Raw genomic sequence first — 13,747 nt, 5'->3', positions numbered from 1 at the left:
GAGCTTCATACCAAATCCAAAAAGATTAAGCATCAAGAAAAAGATTTGGTGAATTTTGTTAAGGAATTCGATCAAACCAAGCTTCAATTCTCAACCTTTGTTGAAAAGTATGAAAAGATGATTGAAAAGCTGGAAAGATACAAAAAGTTAAAACACAAATTAGTTGATAGAATTGAAAGTTTAAAGCAGGAGAATAATGTTTTGAAAGAAAACTCTCACATTGTTCAATCGCCAAACTCCAATGTTGACGAACCAGAGCAATCTTCAAGCAATAAGCATTCTAGAGATTGCTCTCCTCCAACAAGGAATACTGAAAAGTACCAAACTCCAAGCGCTACAAACAGCTCCCAGAAGAGAAGTCCATCAACAACTGGAAAGATTTCTAAGAGTGCATCTAATAGTACGCCAGCAGTGACCCCAAATGTTCCTACAAATATCAGTAACATGTCAACTCCTACTAGCATGCCTTCCAGTAACAAAAAGTCCCCTTCCAATGTTTCAACCATTTCGAATACCACTAAATCGACTACCAAATCGAATGGAATATCCAAGTCTCCTCCGCCTCAACCAGTCATGAATCTTGCTGAGATTCCAACTTCAGAAACAGAAGAAGAAGAATCAGAGCTTGTGCACGAACAAGGAATTCCATTTTTCAAAAACCCAACCTATCTGAGGAAGAAACTGGTTACTGAAAGAAAAAGAGTTGAATTGAAAAATTTTGAAATTGCTGGCCTGAAAGAGTTATTATATGTAGCAACACAACAAGGTATTAAAAATTAATTTATAATTAATAGAAAATACAATTGGTATTCCTTATTGAATCATTAATTTCCAAATAACTTTTCAATTTCATACAATTATCACCTAACTTCCTCATTGATACTTTCATGAACAAAGTAGTTCTTTCCTTTTGAGAAGAACAAATCTCAACAAAGAAAATGAGTACACGCGAATTTATTACAAAAAATAGGATTGTTTCCATTTGGTTTTAGTCATCCCAAAATGTATGCTCTTTTCAAAAAACATAAACATCATGCTAGCATCTACCTCTGAATCTTGATTCCATCAACTATTCAGAAAAAACAAACAAACATACAAAATACAAAATGGATCAGCTGACCTACAATGCCACCTACGTCAAGTATTATTTAAAAGAGGTTCCCTACGCTGCAGCTAGTATTGGAATCAGTTCATTCTTTCTCGTTGCATTCTTAACCTATTTGCTCTTATTCATTTCTTTCATCATTAGTGTCAAGTTGAGAAATACTTCCAAGTGGTGCGAAAAGGAAGAGGATCCAATGTCTCTATCCTCTATTCATAATCAACCAGCATCAGCCTCCTCATCGGATCATGTACAACACCAGCAATCATCAAAGCAAGCCTCTGGAAGTAATACTACTAATGGACCAACAGCAGTTTCGAATAGTAGAGGAGAAGTGAGTCAAAGTCACAGAAGTAGTTTCTCAGTACACTCTAACAATCATCAAAATAATCAGCAACAAACAAATGGAAAATCAAATTCTGGACAAGAAAAGAAGGAAGCAGTCATGAATAAGAATCAAAAAGTAATGTTTTGCATGGTTATTTGTTTGGTTGTCATTCAAATCTTGGCATTGTGTGTGAGAAGTGTGAGTGATATTCTCTCAATCACGTTGGATAATTCATTTAAACAATTGACTTCCATTACAATTACAGATGAGAGTTTGAGACATCAGATTGCAGCATTCTTTGTATTTGCCAGTGCAGAGTTGGGACTCACATTTGGAAATATGACAACTACCTTAGTTATTATGTGTTTTGTTTTGAATGTATTGTAAGTGTATTTTGGAAATTTAAATATGTTAATATATTGAGATAGTTTGACGACATGTCAGAAAATTGGAGCCATCTCACCCAAAGCTTTCAAGATTTTACAAATTTCGATCATTTCTGGAAATATTCTCTACTTTGTAATTGCTTCCTTGATTATGATTGTAATATCAGTTGGCTATTTATTGGCTAGACTGGCAATTGTGAAAGATTTCCTCTTAGCATTCTACATTTCCATCTTTTTAATTGATTGCTCAATGATTATTGCAGAAACAATACTGTTTAACATTTATGGATTTAAGGTTGTCTCAACAATCAACAAACAAGCTGTCAAGTCTCAGAGAGAACAAAAGAAGTTGTGTGTCAAGAGGAAAAGATTTGCCAAGATTATTGTGTTACAATTAGGTTTGTCTTTTTGTGCAATTCTGCAGGTGGTTGCTATGATTTTACAAACAATTACAAGAGTGAGTGGAAATGATATTTGGGAAACAGCTCATTATTTTGTCAATTCATTTGGAATTTTGAGCTTTGCAATTGTTGTACTCATGTTGTACAATCCATTATTTAATTATACAGAAAAGACATTCGATAGAAGAATGAAGAAGAAACACATCGAAGGTAAAAGTAATACAACAAGTGCAATGGTGGATACAGATAGTGTTTACAGTGGTGAGCCAACATCACCAATGACTCCATCATTTAGTATCGACCACTCTAAGGACAATGGGAATGTTACCGCTCCACAATTCAATCAATATTTGACAGTGCCTGGACAAAGTGAAACGCTTTCCAATTCTACTAGCTCACTAATTTCGGAGGATTGTCACACTCCAACTTCAATCATTTCAGAACCTTCTGCTCCCGTTACAAAACCAACAGATATTGAACTTGTAGAAAATAGTGTATTAACCACCACACCTAGTGACAATAATTAAAGTATTTTAACTAGATCATTCTTACAATACGTGAATGGTACAATTATCATTGGAACATGTATCATGTTGCTTAATAGAACCAACTGTCCATATTGAAATACCTAATCTCTTGAAATCAGAAATAATTTCCTCACTCTCATGTGGAGAAACACTAAATAAGAGACCACCAGAGGTTTGAGCATCACACAATAAAGTTCTTACAATTTGACTAACACTCTCATTGAATTTAGTGATCTTTTGAACAAAATTCATATTGTTAATTGTACCACCAGGAATGATATCTGAGAGAATCATTTCATAGGCCTTGTCCATGAATGGAACTTTTTCAGATTCAATTTGTGCATATAAATTATCTTGATTGTCTCCAGTAATCATTTCTCTTAAGTGACCCATTAATCCAAAACCTGTAATATCCGTGCAGGCATGTATTTCATATGGTGTGGAGGATGAATTTACTCTGTGCAAGCCTCTCAAAATTTCTGAGGCACTCTTATTAAGTGTGGACATCCATTCGATACACTTCTTGGAACAATCATCATTAGGTCCAATAAGTCCTTTCTTCATGGCTGTAGTGAGTACTCCTGTACCAATAGGTTTGGTCAATAAGAGTACATCTCCATTTCTGCATCCAACATTCTTCCAAATTCGTTCAGGATGAACCAAGCCACTGACACACATACCAAACTTTGGTTCATTATCTTCTATTGAGTGACCACCAATGATGGTAACACCAGCTTCACTGGCTTTTTCTTGTGCACCTTGCAGAATCAATTGTAAAATATCTAATGAGAGTCTCTTAACTGGGAAGGCCACAATATTGAGAGCAACTTTACACTCTCCTCCCATTGCATAAACATCACTTAAGGCGTTGGCGCATGCAATGGCTCCGAAATCTTTTGGAGAATCGACAATAGGTGTAAAAAAGTCAACAGTGGCGCACAGTGCAAGCTCAGAAGTAAGCTTGTACACACCACAATCGTCACTCGTCTCAGTTCCAACCAGAACATTAGGATCGAATGGTTGCTTTGGTATCTTGCTCAAAATACTTGAGAGTGTTTGTGCTCTAATCTTGCATCCACATCCCAATCCGTGAGTTGTGGAGGTGAGTTTCACATTGAATCCCTCATTCTCTGCAGAAAATGAAGGTTCAACCATATCTTCCACTACTCTTTTCATTGCCAAATCCAGTCCTGATTTGATAGATGGAACTTCTATTGGTGTGAATAAACTATTGCTTAATTGAGAAGTAATTGCAAAAGATGCATTTCCACCACTCAATTTGCTAATAGTATCAGTAACATGGTGAATAGCACTCTCAACCTCATCATTTGTCAATAATAAACCAGTTGAGAAACGTATAGTTCCCATAGCAATATTTACATCCACTCCCATTTCAGCCAATATTTGTGAAATTACAATTTTCTTCTCTGCGCCTTCCTCATGAGATGAAGAGTGGCAAGCTGAACCAGCACTTGCTGCAATGTGTTGGGAGAGATCATCTAAAATTGTATTAGCCTCAATTCCAGCAAAAGAAATATTCAAAGTGTTTGGAAGTCTCTTCTCTGGATGACCATTCAGTTTGATTTGTACAATATTTGACAAGTTGTTTAACAATCCATTGTAAAGTTTCTCCCTTGTTGTAAACATGTGTTCAACTCTGTCAACCATATGAATAAGGCATTGCTCACAGGCTTTACCTAATCCAACAACTAGAATAACATTCTCAGTACCACTTCTGTATCCTCTCTCATGAACAGAAGCTCCATGCACTTGTTTCTCTAATTGAATGCCACAATTTCTTCTGATAAATAAGGCACCAACACCCTTTGGACCATAGAATTTGTGTGTACATACAGAAAGTAGGTGAACCGGTGTGATATCCTCTTCCTCCGTATCACTACTCGTTCCAAAGAGATCACTTACAAAATTCTCATTGAGAGCCATCACCTTGTTCCTAATTTCATTTCTGTCCAAGTCAATTTTCTTTCCTTGTTCCTCATCATCAATGTAAGAGTATAATGGTTTCTCATATAATGAAATTAAAGTTTTTCCAATACTTTGAGCAGCATCTGTATGTAAAATGATTGAATTTCTCTCCATTTGATTCTCCTTTTCAAAACTTCTAATTAATTTTCCAATTTCTCTAATTGGTTGCAGTGTGCCAACTTCATTATTCGAATGCATGACACTAACCAAAAGAGTCTCCCTACTCAGTGCATTTTTAAATTCGTCCAATCTAATCGTGCCATTCTCATCAACACCACAATACGTTACTCTTACTCGACTATATCTTTGTTCTAGAAATTTGAAAACTTCCATCACTGAAGGATGTTCAACTCTAGATGTAATACAATGAATGATTCGATCACTTGAGTTTAACAGGGCATTCTCCACAATACCCTTTAATAATTCATTAAAATTCATTTAAATTAATTGATCAATTCCAATTTTTAGGTATTAATGTTAAAATTAGATGAATAAAATTATTATTATTATAAAATTGATTAAAACACACCTTGATTGCATAATTATTACTTTCTGTTCCTCCACTGTTTTACAGTGTGTCATTCATAATTTGCATTAAAAAACAAACCTCGTAAAAATCACCTCATCGGGATGACAATTCAACAATTGTGAAACTTGAATACGTGATCGTGTGACTGCCTTCTTAGTAATAGTGCCGTAGTGATGAGACGAAGATGGATTGCCAAAATGTTGGGTCATGTATGGAATCATTGCAGAGGAGACTGCAACATCTATTGGTGTGGTAGCATTATAGTCCAAGTAGATTAGCGACATTTTTTTAATTTGGTAAAATTGTTGATTATGTATTCAGTTGGAGAATTGAAACAGTTAAATAGTTGAGTGAGTCTTGTGTTTGAGAGCATTGTAACAATAATATTAGCCATTAAATATATTGGGGAGTTGGGAGAATTGACTCTAAATCTAAACCCATGAAATCTTTAAACGATTTGAAATTGAACTGATGGTTAAGTTTACTATCTTATATTAGCACAAATTTGAATCTATTAAGCAAGGGAGAATTCAAATTAATTAAGAAAGGGAATTTGTGCTAGGTTTTGCAAACAAGATACGATATATGGTTCAAGAATATGATTCTTCTTTGGATTATCTTTTGAAGGTTCCGTTTTATGTTTCTACTGCTGCCGAGTGAATTAATTCAATTTCGATAATTGTCGTAAAATATTCAACAATCTCAAACGATTTGTCACCAATGCCATTTACTTTTATTGAATTTTAGCTAAATTTGAGTTTCGAAAGATTAACAGTTATATTGGTCATACGTTCAAACAGAATGTTCGAAAGAATGGAAAGGTTTTGGCCCAACATTTATTTTGTTCTTGAAAGATTGAGTACTCAAAATTTCCCTTTTGTAAAGTTTATATGGTAAAGATTACCTTCACTGAAGTAAATAAGCTTCGAAGATAATCTCAATATTAAAATATTAATAATATTGCAATGAATACAAAGAATAATGGAATAAACATATTCACATGAGTTGAACATTTGGAAATTGCAACTATTGAGCTACCCACGTTTCTATTAGAGGAAGTAAAAGTATTTACACTTTTCGAAGGTGTAATAAAAGAAGCAGTACTTCCGCTCCAATAAGTCAAATCCAATACTCCATTCGGTAATCCAACATTGGTTGCAAAAATTTCATGATTTCCTTCTACAGTAATGATATTAATTCCATTTCTCCATAATTGAATATTTGGTTTTCCAGCTTGTAATGGAATAAAGAAAGAATTAATACCACTTGAATTAATCATAAATGTATAATTTGAATTCTCAATAATAATTGTTAAAATTGATTGATCTGTTGTAAAGGTCAATACTTCAATTTGATTTGAAACACTTTGTGAAATTCCCATTGTAAAATTACATCCCATATTAGGTGCATAGGCATTGGTGGCTTCCTTTCTATAAAAATAATAAACAACATCTCTAATAATAGTTGGTTGTAATCCAGTTCTCCACCAATGTGCATAATAAGCTGTTAAATCATAAAATCCGTTTCCTGTTGTATTTTGTAAATCAGTAATTGGTTGTAATTGACCACTTTCACTAAAATCATTCCAAGTTGCCACATGAACAATATCTGCATTTGTTTGTAAAGTAGACATCCATGCATTTCTATAAGCTAAACTGTTATACGAATCATAGAGTATGCAATCTTTTGGTTTATAAGTTTGTGGCATCATTCCCAGCCAAAATAATAAAGAATTATTAGATTTTGCATTCCTAACAGTTGAAGCATATGCAATAGATGAAGAACCTTGTGTTGGCACTCCAACAGTTGCCCAAACACCCATTCCAATACTAATATTAGCATACATTTCTACATTAATATATTTTGAAGAAATAGTTAAAAATGTTGGAAGTAAAAGTATTGGAAATCCATCACTTGTTAAATTTTGTAATAAACTTTGCCATTGAATTGGTGAAACACCTTCTGCATAAAATGGTGCAATGACAGGTTTTGAACCATTTCTATAAATGGCAGTGTCATTATATAAATATTTAACTATTGTTACAATATCTGATAGTGAAAGTGAAGAAGACATATCTGGCATTAAAACTACTTTAAATCTTGATTGAGAATCAACATTTTTAACAGCTTGCAACATGATTGACAATTCACATAAAGTCCCCTTATAAAAACAAGTTCCATTACCAATATCCTTAACACTCAAAATATCATAGGACCATCCATTAATACCTCTAGCAATTGCCATTCTCACTTCCTTTTCCATATTTGTTAATTTCCAATAAATATTTGAAGCATTTTGTGGTGCAAATATTGGAAGAGGTCTCACTCTCAAAAAACCACCTTGTTTTATAAATTTATTTCCCTCTCCTGATGGTTGTAAATAATTAACTGAATAATAATCTTGAGATGGATTCTTATTATCAATTGAAAGTGGAAAGGGTTTGAAATAATGAGCGAGAACAAACTTGTTGGAATTTAACACTTGATCAAAAGATGGCATTTCAAATGGTAATTGATTGGTAGATATTACAGAGTTGAATATTTCATCGTTCAATGTTGAGTGAACACAAATTTGGATTAAACAAATGGTAACGATGAGAAATTTAATGATGAACATCATTGCTGACATTTTTTTTAATGAAATGTGAATAATCAGCTTGATTACCTTTGGCGAACGGACAAGTTTACATTGTAAAACTTAAAAAAATGAGTTTACTGGTTCTTCCCAGTGAATTGGTAGAAATCATCCGATCTTTTCTTTTATCTTCGCTCCTCATACAACAGAAGGATGAAATTAATTTTTCTAATATTCAAACTACTAAACATCAATCCCTCATTATGGAAGTATTAAAATTGGAAAGCATTAGTAAACAATTTTCGGAATGGTTTCAACCAATCACATCTAATTTTTGGTTTAATTTATTAGAATATGAAGCCAAAAATTGTAATGAATTGGAAAAGTGGAGAGGAAGGAGAAATCTACGAAGAATAGTTTTGTTATTGAGATGGGCTCGTACTCAATATTTCATTCCAGTAAGTGAGACAATTCCACCAAAAATACAAGAAAGATATATGGTTCTAGTAGGAGAGGGTATGTACATGATGATCATTAGATGAAATTAAATTATTAAGGTGGTGTTGGTAAAACGGCAATCGCCAATCAATTAATTCATGGTTATTTTGTTGATGATTGTTGGTATGGATGTTCCATTGAGGATACATTCAGAAAAAAGTTTAATGAAAGGACTATGATTGAATTGTTGAAATTGTATACTCATGATGAATATACTGCCCTCATTGAACATGCATTTAAAAGATACAACTCAATTATTTATCTATTTTCCACAACCTATGCTCTCGATGAAAAGAGAATGGAATATACGAAACGTATATTTAACATTTTAGTTAGAGCTAAAGATAGAGAAATTAATGATTTTCCAGTTTTATTTGCCATTAATAAGATTGATATTCCAGAAAAAGAAAGAATAGAAAGTGTGGAAAGTATAATTTCATTTATTGGAACAATTATCAAGGAATTTGAGTTGAAAAATACTGCAATATTCGAAACAAGTGCTAAACAAACAATTAACATGAATCAAATATTTGAACATGTTCTGAAAATGGAGGATTGGTCTCAATTTCCATTTCTTAATGCAATTAAAGAAATAGATGAAAGAGATGGAGCTTCTATAGAGGATATGAAAACATGGAAAGATAAGAAACAAAGAAAGAAGTGTATTCTTTGTTAATATCTCTACAACAAATTGATTTGAATTTCTGTAACTGCTAATGAGCAGTAGTTTTTGAAAACATTCTCCAATTAATTGGAGCAAATTTGGCTTCATTTTCTGAGGTTGTGAATTTTCAAGGTATGGACCTACTTGTAAATTGCCTTTCATTTCTAGAAACTTTTTAGCCAATCCAAAATCTGCAATTACAATTTCAATTTTAAAATGGAGTGTTATTAGCTTAGTGATTGTTCTTCTTGAAGATGTAGACATGGCTTGTTGTTCTTTCAAAAGGAAGCCCAATTTTTTTAAGATAGGTTTCAAGTTAAGTAGTTGATTGCACCTGTTCTTTGCTTGTGACTATTACGAAAAGTTGAGATAGATTTATAAAAGATATTGCGCCTCTTTATTCTTTATTACTGACAATGATGTCCTAAAAATGCCTTAATATATAAATTGGACGAATTTGCTCTTTGCATCTGGGCCGTTAAGATGTTCTGATAAGTTTGTTTTTTTACGTAAAAAGACCTTTGTTTGGACGAGGCTTTAATTTAGATGCACGCAACACATCCTACGGTATAATATTTGATTAAGGAATGTATATTTTCTATAAAGACACTGGACGGTATTCCCGCCAACAACGCTAGTTTTATTCATCACACCAAGAGACACTTAATGACAACCCTTACCAAATTCTCACCTCAAAAAAACCTATCAAATCAAATCTCCTAAATATCGATTTGTTGAGCCTTCCTTTCACTAGTCCTAAAGTTGCTTAACAAAATCATCATCATACTCATAAACAAAAGCTCCTCCACCAACTCAAACATAATGACAACTACTCCAAATGATCAATTACATCCAAACTGGAAGAAGTCGACCATAGTGCCTGTTCAAACCACAGGAAGTCAGAATGGAGAAAACTCTATGGAAATAATATCGACTGGAACGAGTGAAGATGAATTGGTCTTGAAATCAAGGTTCACAATCTCCATCAAATCTTGTTCAATAACCATCTTTTTAACAGTGATATTGTTATGTGTTTTATTCCTTACAGCTATTTGGGTAGCCTTTTTTGCTGATACCACCCGAACTTTGTCTCGATCACTCACAGAGGCTCAATTCTCAAAAATTACACAATACACTGAAAACACATTTAGAGAAATTGCTGTTGGTTCAGACACAATGAAGAACCAACTGATAGTGGCCATGTCAAATAATCACTCTGATGTTTTCCAACCAAAGGTTATGAAGCACATGCAAAACATTTACTTTAACGAAATCAAGTACCATGCAGGATTTGTTAATGCTGCAAGTTTGTACGGAAGAGGAAATCCCCACCAAGGTATTTTGATGGTGAAAACACTTCCAGTTTCACAAACTTTGCAAAATGATACTGGTCTGTACAGATATCCATGTGTAACCCTTAATGTAAATCAAGGATGCATTCCTGCCAACTTTTCATACTCTGTTAAAACAACAAAACCATACGATACAAGATCCTCATATTCAGTTATCAAAACCAATCCTGGAAAACCTGTATATACACTCACCTATAAATCTCCAGGTATTGATGCTGTGTTGATAGCTTTGGTTAATTCATTTACAGCACCTAATAATACTCAAGCCACAAGTGACAAACCATTTGATTGGTTTCTCCACTTGGATATGAGTGTGGACAATATGAGTAAATTCTTAAAAACAGCAACAGCAGATTATGTTATTGGATCAATAGGTTTGATCATTGAATCAAGCACCAATTTTATTATTGCCAGTAAGTAGTTCAGTGAGTTTTATTGTAACACATTATTTCAATAATTCAACTTGTAAACATCAAGCGAGTAAACCTGAAATTTCAATCACTGGTAGAATAACCCCAGATCAACACTCAGATCCAGAAATTACAAAAATGTATGCAGAACTCGTTTCCAGCTATACAAATCCTCTCAATGAAACCTTAAAGTGCAACACAATGAGCACAAACATGTTCACCTCTCGTGTCACTAGTGCTTATAGAATGTGTACTCAATTTAATATGGATTGGATAATAATCTTCTCTGTACCTCAGTGGATATATATTGGACCAATGATTATTGCAATTTGCATTGCCTTAGGTATCAGTGTGCTTATTACTATTGGTGGAGTTATTGCTGGTATTGTTTACTCTGTAAAGATAACAAAACCTTTCCAAAATCTTATTGAACTTTTCGAGAGCGTCTCGAGAATGGAACTTGATTTTTTAAATATCAAACCAAGTAGATTTAAGGAAGTTTCTAAATTGCAAGACCAATTCTTAATGATGACCCAACGAATTAAGCAATATAGAGCCTTCATTCCTTCTCACTTGTTGCACCAGCTTGAAAATCAAGATCAACCTGTCGAAGAAATTAATAATTCCACTATGAAGCATAGCACTGGCAATAACTTTTTGGCAGTACCTTCAGGATCAAAGAGAAGAGCTTCTCTCAACAGTGCCACAGGTTTAGATACATCCATGAATAATTCATCTTCAATGAAGAAGAGTATGGGAGCTTCTTCAAACGTACTATTCAAGATTGGTTTTGAAAAGAGAAGAGTTTCATCCATGGTGATCTATCTTGATGGATTTAACTTGTGGGTTCAAAATTTGAGTTTTAATGAAATTACTCATCTCTTGACAGATATTTATGAAGTTTTACAAAAGGCTTCTCTTACAAATGGTGCTCAAATTGGTAACTTTGAGAATGAAAGTGTCTTTTTGAGTTGGAATTCCACTGAGCGAATTAAATTCCACGAATTGAAAGCTGCTCACACTGCTGCAACACTGAGAGAGAGAATGAACCAAATACGCTCCACAAAATGGGAACAAAAGGACATTTTCAATCAATCTCCAAAGATGTTAGAGCAATTCAAGGTTAGGTTTGGTATTTTGTCTCAACATGCTCATTGTGGTAATGTTGGTACTAAAAACTCCAAGTCTTTTACCATTATTGGTAGTGCCAACAATAATTTACAATTATTGATGAAGAAGGCTAAAAAGTTTAACTTGGGAATAGTAATAACAAATGATGCTAATGTTGAAATTAGTAATGATTTCCATACAAGATATGTTGCTAGTACACATCTTTTGAATGAGGATAGCACCACCTCTCCCTTAATAGAAATTAGAAGAACAGAAAAGGTAAAATTATATGAAGTTGGTGAATCCAAGTCAGTTGAAATGGATGAATGGATGTATGAATTACAATCCACAGAACAAAAGAATAAGTGGAAAATGTACAATGAAGCATGTTCAAGATTTTTCTGTGACGAATGTGAAGAAGCACTTCCATTATTTAGAGAGTATCTTCAACAAAACAATCAAGATTTACCAACACTTCGTATGATTGAAAAATGCAAAAAGAGAAGATAGATTCCATCTCTAATTTGCACACAATTAAACTTTTGTATTCGTTTGTTGTAGTTCATCAAAGTTTGTTTTCTAATTTTACAATAAAAAAAATGTCATCACCATCTTCATCATCATCGGAAGGATTAGATCAAGTTGTAGAATTGTGTAACAAGGGCTTGAGTGGCACTGTTACTTTCAATATCCACACTTGTTTATCAGAACCAATTCCATTGGCATACAACACTTTGGAAAATGTTAAAATTAAACAATTTATTGATGATTTGACAACAAAATTAAATCAAGCAACACAAGATGTATCACCAAGCATAATTGATTTTTACTTGAAAAATATAAACATTAATCAAGTAGATTCCGATGAAAATATTTCCGAATTTCTATTGGAAACCTTGTTAAAAATTGAACAAACTTGTTTGAGTAGTCAAGTGTTCCACATGGATCATCCTTCATCTGAAAGTTTGGAATTACCAATTTATATCTTGAATGAAAAAACAGGTTCAATTTTGAAAATTATTACCAACTTTATTGAAGATGAAAATCAAAAGAATTATACATTCCCTACTGAATTTACAAATGTTGATCGTAAATTTATTCACGCCATCTCATCTCTTTATGGAATTTATCACAAAAGTGAAGGAAATAGCAAGCAACGATCAATTAAAATTTCCAAAGATGAGTTAATTGTCAAATTATCAAAAAAGAAGAGAGAACCAAACTTTCCGAGTGGCATGTCAACCATTATTGAAGATGTTCTCTTCTTGGGAAGTGGAATGGATGCCAATGATGAAATTCAATTGACCAAGAATGGTGTTGAATACATCCTCAATGTGACACAAGAGTGGCCACTTGGTAAACATGTTCCAAAGCAGATTAAATTCAAGAGAATTGCACTCAAAGATGAAAGGGAACAAGATATTCTCACCTTCTTACAAGAAGGTATCGATTATATCAACGTTGCTCTCCAAGAAAAGAAGAAAATCCTAGTTCATTGTGTTATTGGAAAATCAAGAAGTGCCAGCTTTGTGATTGCATTTGTAATGTCTCACTTTAAATATAATTTGAAACAGGCACTTGAATATGTTAAAGAAAGAAGAGATATTATTCGACCAAATGATGGATTTATCAAACAATTAATGCTCTTTGAAAACAAATTATTTAATGGACAATTTACTGATTCTGAAACTCAACTATCCACTTCCTTAATTTGGGAATTTGGAGAAACCAAACAAGAAAAAATCAAGAGAGAAAAAGAAGAGAAAAAATCCAAGTTCAATGAACAAGATGAAAAGGAAATCGAAGAATATTTATTGACAAAATTACCTTCCCTCTTACAAGAGTGTTTCCCAGATGCTGTATTTTCCAAAAAGGATAC

The 13,747-nt window shown here is 33.3% G+C and overlaps 7 protein-coding genes across 7 annotated transcripts; 5 read left to right on the top strand and 2 right to left on the bottom strand.

Moving 5' to 3' along the window:
• Positions 1-1,085: 1,085 nt before the first annotated feature.
• On the top strand, positions 1,086-1,970 carry NAEGRDRAFT_78618 (uncharacterized protein; the record flags this gene model as incomplete). The annotated part of the gene is made up of 2 exons (XM_002680896.1): positions 1,086-1,813; positions 1,859-1,970. Coding segments are annotated over exons 1-2 (819 nt in total), but the record flags the coding sequence as incomplete, so codon positions are not given.
• A 2,049-nt stretch (positions 1,971-4,019) lies between these two features.
• Positions 4,020-5,543, bottom strand: NAEGRDRAFT_31239 (cysteine desulfurase family member; the record flags this gene model as incomplete). Its single annotated transcript, XM_002680721.1, has 4 exons — positions 4,020-4,627; positions 4,802-5,132; positions 5,260-5,293; positions 5,338-5,543. Coding segments are annotated over 4 exons (1,179 nt in total), but the record flags the coding sequence as incomplete, so codon positions are not given.
• Positions 5,544-6,202: 659 nt separating this feature from the next.
• On the bottom strand, positions 6,203-7,888 carry NAEGRDRAFT_63971 (uncharacterized protein; the record flags this gene model as incomplete). Its single annotated transcript, XM_002680720.1, has 1 exon — positions 6,203-7,888. One exon carries the CDS (start codon positions 7,886-7,888, stop codon positions 6,203-6,205), a length of 1,686 nt encoding a protein of 561 aa, XP_002680766.1.
• A 619-nt stretch (positions 7,889-8,507) lies between these two features.
• Positions 8,508-9,008, top strand: NAEGRDRAFT_63970 (ras family small GTPase; the record flags this gene model as incomplete). Its single annotated transcript, XM_002680895.1, has 1 exon — positions 8,508-9,008. The coding sequence occupies one exon, from the start codon at positions 8,508-8,510 to the stop codon at positions 9,006-9,008; it is 501 nt and encodes a 166-aa protein (XP_002680941.1).
• Positions 9,009-9,818: 810 nt separating this feature from the next.
• Positions 9,819-10,769, top strand: NAEGRDRAFT_63969 (uncharacterized protein; the record flags this gene model as incomplete). The annotated part of the gene is made up of 1 exon (XM_002680894.1): positions 9,819-10,769. The coding sequence occupies one exon, from the start codon at positions 9,819-9,821 to the stop codon at positions 10,767-10,769; it is 951 nt and encodes a 316-aa protein (XP_002680940.1).
• A 127-nt stretch (positions 10,770-10,896) lies between these two features.
• NAEGRDRAFT_63968 (uncharacterized protein) lies at positions 10,897-12,378 on the top strand (the record flags this gene model as incomplete). Its single annotated transcript, XM_002680893.1, has 1 exon — positions 10,897-12,378. The coding sequence occupies one exon, from the start codon at positions 10,897-10,899 to the stop codon at positions 12,376-12,378; it is 1,482 nt and encodes a 493-aa protein (XP_002680939.1).
• A 713-nt stretch (positions 12,379-13,091) lies between these two features.
• Positions 13,092-13,526, top strand: NAEGRDRAFT_4194 (uncharacterized protein; the record flags this gene model as incomplete). The annotated part of the gene is made up of 1 exon (XM_002680892.1): positions 13,092-13,526. A coding segment is annotated over one exon (435 nt), but the record flags the coding sequence as incomplete, so codon positions are not given.
• Between the last annotated feature and the right edge of the window lie 221 nt (positions 13,527-13,747).

This window comes from Naegleria gruberi (assembly GCF_000004985.1).
Source record: "Naegleria gruberi genomic scaffold NAEGRscaffold_8, whole genome shotgun sequence".
Taxonomy (NCBI): domain Eukaryota; phylum Heterolobosea; class Eutetramitea; order Acrasida; family Naegleriidae; genus Naegleria; species Naegleria gruberi.
This window is presented reverse-complemented; position numbering and strand designations above follow the sequence as displayed.